The 13215-nt window shown below is 37.1% G+C and overlaps 1 protein-coding gene across 1 annotated transcript in view; it reads left to right on the plus strand.

Annotated features, from left to right (window-relative positions):
* MAP3K5 (mitogen-activated protein kinase kinase kinase 5) overlaps nt 1-13215 on the plus strand; it is a 101479-nt gene that overhangs the window by 69029 nt on the left and 19235 nt on the right. Inside the window, exons 13-18 of the mRNA XM_048075713.2 lie at nt 3848-3943; nt 5289-5370; nt 7236-7369; nt 11050-11177; nt 11945-12081; nt 12684-12789. Of these exons, the coding sequence (XP_047931670.2) occupies nt 3848-3943; nt 5289-5370; nt 7236-7369; nt 11050-11177; nt 11945-12081; nt 12684-12789 (683 nt within the window). The remainder of the gene's footprint in view (nt 1-3847; nt 3944-5288; nt 5371-7235; nt 7370-11049; nt 11178-11944; nt 12082-12683; nt 12790-13215) is intronic.

Raw genomic sequence — 13215 nt, forward strand, 5'->3', positions numbered from 1 at the left:
AGGATTTATCTATACTTTGGTATCCTGTGACTTTCCACTTGGTGTTTGCGTTTAGTGTAATAAAAAAAAAAAAAAAAGGTCCAGAAATCTTATGGTTTTTTAAATAGTCATTGCTCTGTTCTAATAATAACTGTTCCTTACACACAAAGCTGTTGCTATGTCTGCAGTACATTTTTTGCACAGATGGATGATTATTTTTCCTTCCAACAACTAACTTAAAAACAAAACACCATCAATAGATGTAGAAATTCAATCCTGTGGGATTTAGCTTATTTTGAGCAAAAATTGCAATGATACATTTAGTTCGGTGTGGTTTGGGTTTTGGTTATGGTTACCAAAACATTATGGTTATACCAAAACATTGCTGTTCTTCTTTAAAAAAAACCACCTTTTTTGGCATTAGTAAGCTATAATGTGGTTAGTACTTTTTTAGTATATTCTCCTGCACTTGTTATTTAAACCTGTCAATAGTCATTTAATTTGTCAATTGAAATTCCAATTTGTTCATCTGGACAGATGTTCAAAACCCCTTGGAAAACTTTAAAATGAGTCAGGGTCAAGAGCCACTGAATTCTTAGAAAACTTAGTGGCTGCCTCTATGAGGAGCTGAAAGGGGAAATCTTTATTTTATGCAATTATAAAACTGAATAAGTCTAGTTTTCAAACGTGCAAGTTTCTAATTGTTTCCTTTTTCAGTGTTTTTTCAGTTTTTTTTTTCCTGGCTTTATGAAGATAAACATTCTTTGGGGTGGGACGTCCTTCAGAACCAGGCCTGTTTCTAATTTATTTTTGTATCCGAGCTATTTTTGGCTTCTCTGAAGCTCCTAGACTTAAAGCTGTCTAGGAAGGGAGAGTTCCCAGCCTTATTAAGGATTCTCTGCCTCTCTAGACTAGTAAGAGCCAGCTTTAGGGGTGCAGCCTTAACATACAAGGGAGGTCTTTGTACATGATCTTGGAGGCTTTTTCAGCAAAGGCCTCCATAAACATTTACTGCATTACATGAGGAGTCTCTCGGCAGCAGGGCTGAAGAGACATCTAGCACTGAAATGAGTAATGTTTTTGATAAATACTTCAAGGAAATGTTTGAGGGGACAATTATTCTGTGTGGTCCTTATCAGTCAGTGTAATCAGCATCTTATTTTAGAGTTCAACTCTCAGGAGTTGCACAGGAACTTGAAAATGTGTATAGAGCTCTCTGAACGCACTGCTGAATCACACTCTATATGCAGGAAATCATAGTAATTGGGCTTAGCTTAAAAAAAAAAAAGCAAAAACACAAAACTCGGTGATTAGTAGTTTGTGCTCTAATGTAAATAACTCTGCTTTCATCATATGCTTTCTTAACCTCTTATATGCAAATGTTTATTATTGAATCAGGCCAAAAGTACTGTTAATCCTTAAAGGCATTATCAAAGCTTTTGGAACCTATCTGCTTCCCCAAGGTGCTTTGCATCTCTTCCTCAATTTATACAGAAAACTCCCTAGTATTCATTATATAAGTAAGAAGATACTATTTATTTTTCAGATTCAGAGGTAAAAAATAAAGTAGCAGAATGAAGTTGGTAGACTACAAATTGGAATTTCCTTGGTGTTCATTACGAGCCCTGGATTGTGAAATGACTGCTACTTGTGTTGTTTCCATGGGATCGTGATGATAAATGTAGTGTTAGAAACACAGTGATTAAGTTGGATTCAGATCTGCATTCAATTTTTTTCATAGTTAAAGAATTAACAGGGATGTTCATCTTCCATACCAAGTTCATGAAACTTGGAATCTTGTCAGATTGCTTAGTTATTACAGTGGAAGGTGTCTATCCTTCTCAATTCTGGAAAACAAATAAAAATTCCATGAAGCTGTTTTTCTGTGGTTTCTGCCAATGCTTAACTGTTTTATCTAATACTTCATCTAGAATTATTAGTTAGCAGTAGTTACAGCATCTGCACTATTTGTCATCAGCTAATGGGAGTTCTGCTTGCACATGAGTTGGGCACATGGCCACGTCGCATTGTGCTTCCCTGCTTGTCTTCTGAGTTTTGCAAACTGAGCTCCTATTCTGCTGTCACAGAAGTCAGTGGGTATTACATATGCTCGATAACTCTCAAAATGAGGCATTTCCTGAGCAAATTACAGTTTCTTTTTATAACTTTGTATTTTTTAGTCTTCCTTTTTTTCCACCTTAACTTTCTTTTTTTGGAGTGGAGAAGAAAGCAATATATATAACCAATATAAACATTCAGTTAAAGGCCTTAAATATTTATGAATTTGCCTGGCCTCTGTGTATGCTCTACATTCTTACCTTTTTATTCACTACTATTTTAATGGCTTCTGTGCACGTCAGGTTAGTAAAATGTTTAAACTCACACGGAACTTTAGATGAATGAATAATTATGTTGATATCAGCTGGAGTAACTCCACAGCTAGAGAGTTCATGTGTATGCTTGAAAAACTTCATGAAATAAAAGCTAACTGGTAAACCAGGGACAGTGGCTGTCTTCCCAGATGTGTGCATCACTTAGTACATATGAACTTTTCCTGTCAAAAATAGGTGAGTATCAACACCCAATGACAAGTAGTAATGAATCTGTCTTCTCATAAGTAGCTTTGTGAAATGCAGATCCCTAGCTTGTCTAAACAACAGTTTCTTTATCAAAAGTTACGGCAAGGGATCTACAGTAGAGGAGTCATAAAAAGAAGCAACAACCATAGACACCTATTAAATGTTGAAAGTTATAAGTATTTCCTGACATTTAAAGAACTGCTATGTTAAATCATAAATTATTTGGCAAGATAAAGCAAAATAAAGCAGAATGGTATTCTAAGTGAATCAAAACCATGATGAATATCTTGATCCAACTAAAATAGGTTGATTTCATTAGCAGTGTGGATTTTGTATAGTGTCTTAATTTGTTCTGGTTTCTCAAATACTGTATTATATTGTCATAACAGCTCTAGCCACCTTTTTTTTCTGATACACTAGCAGTCAATTATACTGAATCAGCTTGACACCTGACCCTCAACATGTGACAAAATTATGGAAAGAGCTCTTTCAATTAATGTTTAGTATTTTCTTTAATGAACACAGTAATGACATGTATATACAAAAAAAAAAATCTGGTGAGTGATTCTTTGCAAGAGCTGCAGACTGCTTTGGGTAGAAAACTGGCAACTGCATCAAAGTTTGTACATCTTTTATCTTGAGGCATATATGCATCCATAAGATGTCATACATATCTCTACATTATATTTGTACTCCTGTTTATAGCAATGAAGGCAAAACTGAAGAAAGAAGTGGGTGGGCAAGGCTGGTCAAGTCATTCACCTCTTTTTTTTAATGTTGACCTAATTTAGAAATATTTTCCCATTACGCTATCAATTTACCAATAAATTCCTATGGAACCAATTGGAAACTTTTGTGTTCAGGATTGAGCTGTGGCTTTTTCGTAAAGGGGGAAGAACTCATGATTTGAGTTCAAAGGCCAGCTTCCTAATGTGATCCAGAAGCAATGTTTCATCCTGGCTTCAGGGCTAGCATTTTTAAGGGCCTTACCTAAATGCACTGAAAACAAAAATGACTCATGTCGATTGAAATATTTCTTGTAACTTCTTTGCTCCTACGTTTTGTTGGTCAGTGTATGGGCTAGGGGACAAGACGAATGATAGCAGACAACTGAACGTGAACTTTGGAGGATATAAGAATGTAATTTTACAATAAGGAAAGACTATGGCTTCTTAGGTTTAATCTGGTGCTTTTTCACAATAAATACGTTGGTCTGTGTGGTTTGACGTAGCTTGTAGAGGCCCAGATGTGTTCTTCTAATAACATGTTCTGCTTGGCTGTTCTTTCAGCATTTCAAAGTTTGAAGAACGGTGCTGTTTTCTGTATGTGCTGCACAACTCAGATGACTTTCAAATCTATTTCTGCACGGAACTTCACTGCAGGAGGTGTGTCATAGTTATTTCAAAAAACAATCTGTGTTAGGGTGGATGTTGTCTGCATGTACAGCAGTGGCTGACTGTTTCAGAACTATGGTGAGAGCATCCTCAGTTGTTGCAGTCTTTTATGTGAAAGCATAGTACTACCCTAGAGAGGTATGAGGTTTGAAAAGTCAAAGAACAAGCTCAGACGAATACTAGAAACATAATTAAGATTTATATTTTTATGCATTTTATGGTATTATTTTTCTCTGTTTGACATATTAAGGCTTACTACAAACTGTTTGCTGCCCCCCATTGAACAAAACATTTTAAGCTTACAAAGGGACTTTCTGAAATAGCAGTATTTGGGGTAACACCAATAATCTAGGAGGTCTTGTCAAGATTTTTCTTTTACTGTAGTTGAAGTTTTATTTCTGATTACAGAGAAGCACACTTGATGTTCTTTACATTAGTTTACATTAGCATTGTGGTTATTAAGTATGATTGTAGCAGTATCCCTATAAGAAACTTGGCAAGGGTTTACACAAAATTAAAGGTGTTTTAGCTACTCTAAGCTGCACTATTGTGCTCTGAGCGTAAGTGTTGTGGTCTTGAATTGATCCAGAAGGCATTCCTGGAAAGGATTTCTTGTATTCTTGTCCTTAAAAAGGCTGCAGCTTTACCAAAATTTACTGTATTACTTCATGTTAATGGCTGTGGCTACCTTGAAGCTCAATTCTTAGCTCATCCTCTCATCAACTCCAGTCAGTACAGGTCCTTTTACCATGTTCCCTTTGTATCTGAATATTTCTCAGAAGATGAGTGAGCAGTAGCTTGGCATGATATTTCTGCCTATGTTTTTTTCAAAGGAGGTAAGTCATATGTAGTGATATTTTTTTTAATGGGAATTTGTAAAATAGACCCCCCCCTTTTCATTGAAACTGAAACTAGTCTTTCTGCTCTACAAAAACTTCTGCAAATGTATGCAAAAATTCTAGGCACTTCTCCTGATGCTTCAGTGCTTTCATTGGATGTAAAGGAACAATGGTATAGGACAAGAATTTCACCTGATATGTATGTAGATTATTGAAATACAAATTCCATTGATAATTTCAGACATCATGGGTGTCTCATCACATATAAAAGATGGACATTAATTAAGTAGGGGAGGTGCTAGTTTTGCTGTTAAATCTCCGTGTAAAAAATCTTTTTTTCCTTTTTGCTGACAAACAAGCTTTTACACCGAATTTATACTTAAATCTAATCTTTTGTTTCATTCAGTACTCCAGAGAGAAGTGCTTTGTATGTCCCCATGCTCTCTCAAATACATGTTTGCATTTTTTTTTAATTTTCTTTTTTTTGCTTTTAACAGGTTTTTTGACATGGTGAACAGCATCACTGAAGAAATAGGGAAGACTACAGAGGAAGGGGAATGTGATGGAGACTCCCTGGAGGTATATAGTGTGTTTTTGGTTGTTTTTTTAACTTATTTTCAACACACCAACTATTATGGATTTCTACTGTAGAGTTTCACTAAGGGAATAAATTACTCATCCCTTCACTAAAAGAAGTTAGATGAAAGCTATGGTTTACAAAATTTTATCCCCTACTAATTATTATTTAATGATTCTTTGTAACACATCCAGGTTTTATTACCAACATAGATTAATTGCTTATTTCAGTTAGCATTCTCACTTGAGAAAGTACTCAACTAAAATTCTTCATAATTGCGCTTTATTGCAAAGTAATTCTTGCTACAGTTACTTCAGAGTCTAGTCATAGTCAGGCAATATAGCATCTGTTTAAATTTATAGACTATTTTGTGCATCACTGGAATCATGTACACTTACATTATTGGCAGGTCATCTGCATCACAAACAAGGATATAATTGTAGTTGGGGAAGACTTGTCCATGGTAGTTACGATATGTAAGCAAGCATTGTAATGAGCCGCAAACTCAAATCAAATGATGATGATGGTGTGGCTGGGAGTCTTTCTACCCTTAGCCTACTAACTCACACTGAAGCCTAGGATGCCTTAATTATGCTGTCAACCATGTTAACTGAGTTACAGCTTGCATGTGTATGCCATTACACTGTATTTCCACCTTGATTTTTTATCTGAACATATACATAGCTGAAAAGTGAATGCCAGGCCACTGAGTGCAATGCAGTCTTTAGATTTTCTTGTAGGCGGCAGGAAACAAGCCGGAATACTTAGGACCATGTCCTGGATCTCTGGAGACATCTGAAACTAACTTAAAAAGTCAGTACTGAATAATAAATCCAGTACTCTGTCCCAGTTTTGACGTTGGAATTTTTATAATATATCTGAAATTGTAGATGGGACAAATGGAAACCACTAGAGTGACTTTTGGGCTAAAAAAAAATACCCTATAATGAGAAACTATGATTACCTAATTGTTTTATTTTAGCAAAAAGAAAAGCAGTAGGTCACTTGATTATAGTGTGTATCTTTACAGGGAAAATTGCTAATTGTTAATAGGCTCTTTAATTTAGTAGAGAAAAAACAATGAAATATAGTGATGCCAAAAGACGTAAGAATTAAAAATAAGGGTAATGACTTCACCCTGAGAATCTGTTGAAATATTACTAAAGCTAGTAGTGGATTATCTGTATCTTTTACTAAAAAGATATCAAACTTTATTTGCAGGGAAAATAAAAATACTTTATTTAGGCATGAGCTACTGGTCTCAGCATGGGAATGAGCAAGTGAAATTATATGTCTGTGTTACACAAGAGGACAGATGAGATAATCTAATGACCGTTTCTGGGCTGGCCTTAAACTCTTTGAAATTTAAATTCAGCCGAAACCATGGTTAATACACTGCAATCCTGACTAACCTCAATTGGCACACTCTGCTGTCTGACCTGGCACTGGCAAAGTTGGTTTTGCTGTTTTTGGAAGATGTGGTCAGGTCAGGAGAGCATCTGGAATAAATTAAGACACACTTGCTTTGTGTGTCTGTGTAGAAGCTGAAGTTCTCAGTTTGGTGCAGAGTGCCCTCTGTCGTCTTTTGTTGTCTTTACTCCTACCAATAGGATTGCAGGTGCTGTTAAAACATAAATTTAACTACACAGAACAGGTAAAGGCCTGCTTAGCTTTTCACACTTAAATGAGATGGCTACCTTAGAAGCCAATGCTTTCTGTAAAGTCAGTGGAGGGACAACGGCATGTCTGCAAAGTACACAAATTGTCGTCTTGAAGTATTTTTCTAGATGCCTTAGTTGTGTGCATGGAGTCAGATGAAATAAATCTTATCCCTCTGTTTCATTTAAATGTGTTGTTTGTTTTGCAGTATGATTATGAATATGATGAAAATGGTGAGCGAGTAGTTCTTGGGAAAGGAACATATGGCATTGTATACGCAGGACGAGATTTGAGCAATCAAGTCAGAATCGCTATTAAAGAAATCCCAGAAAGAGATAGCAGGTATGGTAATCGAGCCTTATTCCAGACTTTGTGCATTACATGCTTTCATTATTAAGTAATCTTAATGAACCAAAATCTGATTAAGTAATCTGATTGAAGAGCTGCCATCAGTCTTCTACAAAGCTGTCAATAAACTGTCGGTTATATCATGGTATTCCCTTTCTTTCTAAGTAAACATTTCCATGTTATGGAATGGTTTATGATTGCAATAACTGAGAATTTGTTTTCTAGTTTTGGTCTTAGTAGTTCATAATAATTTTTCTTTCCAAAGAAATGTTGCTGAAATACAGAATCTCACTCAAATACCTTGTGAAAAGCTCTGTCTTAAGCATCTTTATAAGAAGCATGCATACATAAGCAGGTTCTTATAAAAGAACTTCTGAAATTTATAACTTCCAGAATCCTTTAAAACTCTGAGCCTGAATTGTTGATAAAGACATTTTCCTTTTTCTGTCTGAGCCTAATTTATTATGAAGCCCCTTCACAGTAGCATAAAACGTGCAATGATCTTTTTGTCCGTGCTTCTTAATGCAGTAACTTTGTCTGTGTAGTGCCTTGTCTCATTTATAATAGTTAACATGTAAAGGCCAAACATGTCATGTCTATTGTACTCGTATATCTTGAGGTTTGTAGTATGTGGTATTCTGAATACATAATTTCCACAAATATTCTCATGAAAGTGATAGCAAGTCTACACATACAATTTCTTTGCAAACTGAACTGACTTTAAGAATAACTTGACAGTTTAAAAGTTCTACGATTACATTTGTTTTTGTGGTCAGGTGTTGTGCGAGCTATTTCTTAACAGGTGAGTCAAGCGCCTGGATCTTTGAAGTGCCTCTCAGATTATAAAGTATCATCAAGACTATAACTTGTGCCTCTGTATTCAGAAAGCTAGGAAAAGTAGGAAACAGTTATTTCCGTAGTCAGTAACAGGAAGATAAATCCCTCTTTTTCCTAATGATTAAAGAAATATTTTTTTATGAAGGAAGCTCTTCAAATAAATGCAGAACACTGCTTGTTATCGGGAAGAATAACATACTAAGTGAATATTGGTAAAATACTGGGTGTGCCAATTGGTGTATTTTTTTCCATCATTTAAGTCAGGAACAGAATCCATATTTGCAGTTTTTTTTTGTCTTTTGCCCATTTTACTTCTCGTTTTTACTGTCCTGATCTAATGGATAGCTTCTCCATCAGCAGAATTTCCCATATTTTAGCAGCACCTGGGGGTGTTGGTTGATGAGAAGCTCAACATGAGCTGGCAATGTGCACTTGCAGCCCAGAAAGCCAACTGTATCATGCACCACATCAAAAGAAGCATGGCCAGCAGGTTGAGAGACATGATTCGCCCCCCTCTCCTCTGCTCTTGTGAGGCCCTGCCTGAAGTGCTGCATTCAGCTCTGGGGCCCCCAGCACAGAAAGGGCATGGATGTATTAGAATGAGTCCAAAGGAGGGCCACAAAGATGATCCCAGTGCTGGAGCACCTCTCATATGAAGAGGAGGGACAGGCTGAGGGAGCTGGGGTTCTTCATCCTGGAGAAGAAAAGGCTCCAGGAAGACCTCATTGGGGCCTTCCAGTACCTAAAGAGGGGGCCTACAGGAAAGCTGGGGAGGGACTTTTTGTCAGGGAGTGTGGTGATAACACAACGAGTAATGGCTGTAGATCGAGATTAGGTATAAGGCGGAAATTCTTCACTGTGAGGGTGGTGAGGTCCTGGCACAGGTTGCCCAGAGAAGCTGTGGATGCCCCATCCCTGGAGGTGCTCAAGGCCAGGCTGGATGGGGCTTTGGGCAACCTGGTCTGGTGGGAGGTGTCCCTGCCCATGGCAGGGGGGTTGGAATTATATGGTCTTTAAGGTCCCTTCCAACCTTAATAATTCTAAGATTCTATGATTCCAAGAAATCCTCCATCTTTCTGGAGAATTTTCTTAGGGATTTATTTTATTTGCTTAATTATGTAAGTTGCTCAAGACTAAATGAACTGTGTAGTTTAACAATTCAGGGGGAAGAATTACACGCATGTTTCTGTTGCCACTCTGAATTACTATTACTCTGATACAACTCAGAAATATAACATCAGATGATTTTTGGATTTCTGAATGACAAACAGGGTAGTTAAAATCTTTATTGTTGTGCAGAGGGGTGTGACAAAACTCAAATTATTTTCAGTACATAGACTGAGGGTTGCATGAGGGTCACACTTTCTTTAATGAAATACTTTTTGTTTTCTATGACATTCATATTCCAAAGGCATTTTGAGATGACCCACTTTTTTTTGCCCTCTACTTTTTAGAGTTCAGCCTCCATTTGTAGCTTGATGCTGTTGTTAGGGTGAACTGGTAACTACTTGCTCCAAAAGAGTGGAGCTCACAGGTGCTTTTAGCCCAAAAACTTGGATTGCATTCCTGGCACTGGCACTTTACTGGCTCCAGGAAGAACTAAATCCTAGACGTGAAGCAGCAGAATACCATCTCGACCCCTAATTTCCCTAGCACAAGTATGAATAAATTGTTGCCAGTTTGTTAGGAGGCCAGAATGTCACCAGTATTGACTCAAAACCTGTGCTGAGAGCAACCTGCTGAGGGTGAAAAGGAATGGGGGGCGGGGGGGGGGGGGGGGGGGGGGGGTGGGGGGAGGGAGGAAGACTGTTCCTTCTGGTCACAGTTAGCTGCAAGGCTGAGATTGTGGGAGTGCTAAATTAAACCACAGTATAAGCATCTGAACATGTCCTCACATGCTCAACACTGCAGCTGCTTGTTGAACTGAGCGGAGAGGTCTGTGGCCAACATCTATCTCGGCTATACTGAAAGTATGACTACAGACATTAGTACTTTGTTGGAAGTAGCCACCAGACTCTGAATGTATTACCTAATTTTTGCCAGACAAAACACAGGATCTGGCAGCTAACCTGCCAGGGTGTGTGCGACTCACCTGTGGGTGGAAGAAGAGTGTTAGAGCTGGCTCAGGGGAGCACGTCAGCTTCTGAGGTAGGGTTCTGGTGCTGTTCCACACCAGAAGGGTCTGGACTTCAGAAACGTTGACAAAAAAGACTGCAAAAAAGCTTACCTCTCTGAAAAAGACCTGATCTTTGACTAAACTAAATTTGAAATTATTCTGATGAGTTCTTCTGAATTCCTCTCAATGAAAAGACTCCTGATTTCTTACTTTGATAGCAATCCACTCTTGCTTTCAGATGAGACTCCTTCTTTATTAGTAGAAACTTAAATGGTGATTTGTTTTAATTATTGAGCTGATCTTAATTATACATTAACTCAGTTGTTTACTAGTTCACTTTGGCAGTAGTCTAAATACAACCATTTGCCCAACTGTTTATTCTCTTTGTGTTGAGCTTGATTGTAGTTCCTTTTCCACATATCATTTTGCCTAGGCTGTCTATATGAATAAATGTACATTTATCACATTTTGTGTGGGTACAGTATTACATATAATTTTGTATGTTGTGTATATTCATATGTGAATGGTTTCTTAGTATGTGGTGGTTATAACCACTGATGTTAAATGTGTCTAATATTGTCTAATATCTAAGATCATATTGTATTACTGTATGCAGTACTTCAGTGTAAATGTTTCATGGGACCTGAAATAAAACTTTACCACAGTAAACTCAAGGCTTTATTCCTGAAGCTCAGTATTGCATAAATTCTTTTCTTGACAGATACTCCCAACCTCTGCATGAAGAAATAGCTTTGCATAAGCATCTCAAACATAAGAACATTGTCCAGTATTTAGGATCTCTTAGTGAGGATGGTTTCATTAAGATATTCATGGAGCAGGTGCCCGGTGGTAAGTAGTGGTCGAGACTGGTTTGGTTATTGTTTTTTCTTAACATCTTCAAAATATAAGACCTATAGCACTGCAGAGTGATGTATTTCATGAAAAAAAAAATCTTTAATATGTCTTTCTTAAATTAATGGAAAAACCCATAAGGGTTTTTTTCTAGTGCTTGATCAGGATTTAGACAAGATGTGCTACAGAAACAGCTCAGATTGTTGTTGTAACAGGTGATTGGTGACCATCCTACTAGAAAGACTGCAGCTAGTCTCTGATGACTGAGCCCTTCTCAAGTACCTAACACAAGGGAATCATGACAGGCAGTTGTTTCTGTTAGAGACCAAAGAAGTTACACCAGCCAGACATAATGAAAATCCCACTTACGGGGGTTTAGCTTCTTGAGCTGCTGTGGATTTGGTTTATGTACAGAAGTGTGCATATGTATACCCACCCTTTTTTACTCTTTCACAACATTCTTCTTGGACAACTTCTCTCCAGACATAACAGAGATGAGCACATTGACTAAAAAGTTTCTTATCTGGTTGCTTGAGAGAATGTATCTGCTGCAGCCAAGGCCAATGGAGATACATAGACTCTTTTTAATTAGTCAGGAATTTGATGATACAAGAAAGTATTTCCAAGAGAGGGCCTTTCATTGTACAAGAGGTACCTATACTTGGTTTGGGATTGTTGGTTGTTGTTACTTTGCTTATCCTTTGGGGGAGAAGGTAGAATTTAATTTGGTTTTACTCTCATTTTTTTCCTCTCCAAAATTATAGGCAGTCTTTCTGCTCTTCTACGATCAAAATGGGGACCATTAAAAAATAATGAGCAGACAATTGGCTTTTACACCAAGCAGATTCTTGAAGGATTAAAATACCTCCATGATAATCAAATAGTGCATCGAGACATAAAGGTGAGAAATTGTGGAGATTAAGCCTGGTGTTATGTAACTGCATAACCCGTTTATTTGTTCTGTAACTTAAACTTTCTTCTGGAAGCTATTCATTGTTTTGACTTTCTGCTATTCTGAAATGTACATTAGATAAGTGAGCCATTGTAACTTGAATTTACACTAACAAAATATTTTTTTAGAAAAAAATTACATATAGCCACATCAGATGTGGTAGTGGATGGATATTTTTTACTTACATTTTCAATGATGTGATCAAGCTTTCATAAAAACATATCAGGAGTGAAGAAGGCTGTGGGTGGGATATGAACAGTTTCTTTTCCAATGAGATTCTAGACTTTAAAAGTTCCTTTTTTTTTAAAGATGTGTTTCTCTGTCTTGGTCTTTAAACTAAAATTCTTGTAGATGGAGAAGTTCACTTTGAGATTAAATTTCTGATAATGGGATTACGTAAGGTGGGAATGCTATTGATTTCTTTTTCTTGTTCATGCTAAAGAGCCTTAGGAAGTAATTCTTACTTACAAAAGGGTGTATTCTAGATACAAGTAATGCAAGTGAGACAAATAGCTGAGAAAAATAATTGCTCTGAATGTTCTGTTCCTTAGGGTGATAATGTGCTTATCAACACGTACAGTGGAGTGTTAAAGATTTCGGACTTTGGAACTTCAAAGAGACTTGCAGGAATCAACCCATGTACTGAAACCTTCACTGGTATGTTCTCAGAGGAGATTCTTTCCTTACTCCAACTTCCAGTATAGGGTCATATTTCATAGCTGCCTAACTTCTATTGACTTCAAATAAATGTAAAAAGTCAATGGAAGAGTGAACACTGCATAGCTTAAGAGCAAGTATACCTAAATCAGCTTAAAGACACAAAGACAATGCTGCTTTGGAAGTTGCATTTGAGAAAAGAAAAAAAAAAGCCCTCCACAGCAGAAGAGCACTGTCTTTCCTATGTCATGTTTGAGTCTGCCTCTTCTATATAAATGGCTTTTTCATTGTGCTGACCTGAAGCTAACTCTTTTTTCTTTCATGACTGGTTTGGGCATCCTGGCATCATCTACAAAACTTGTCATTAACTTAATTCTCATTCTGCTTGATAATTGGATTTGGATGTTAAATCACGAAATCACACAG

Source organism: Anser cygnoides, chromosome 3, assembly GCF_040182565.1.
Source record: "Anser cygnoides isolate HZ-2024a breed goose chromosome 3, Taihu_goose_T2T_genome, whole genome shotgun sequence".
NCBI lineage: Eukaryota > Metazoa > Chordata > Aves > Anseriformes > Anatidae > Anser > Anser cygnoides.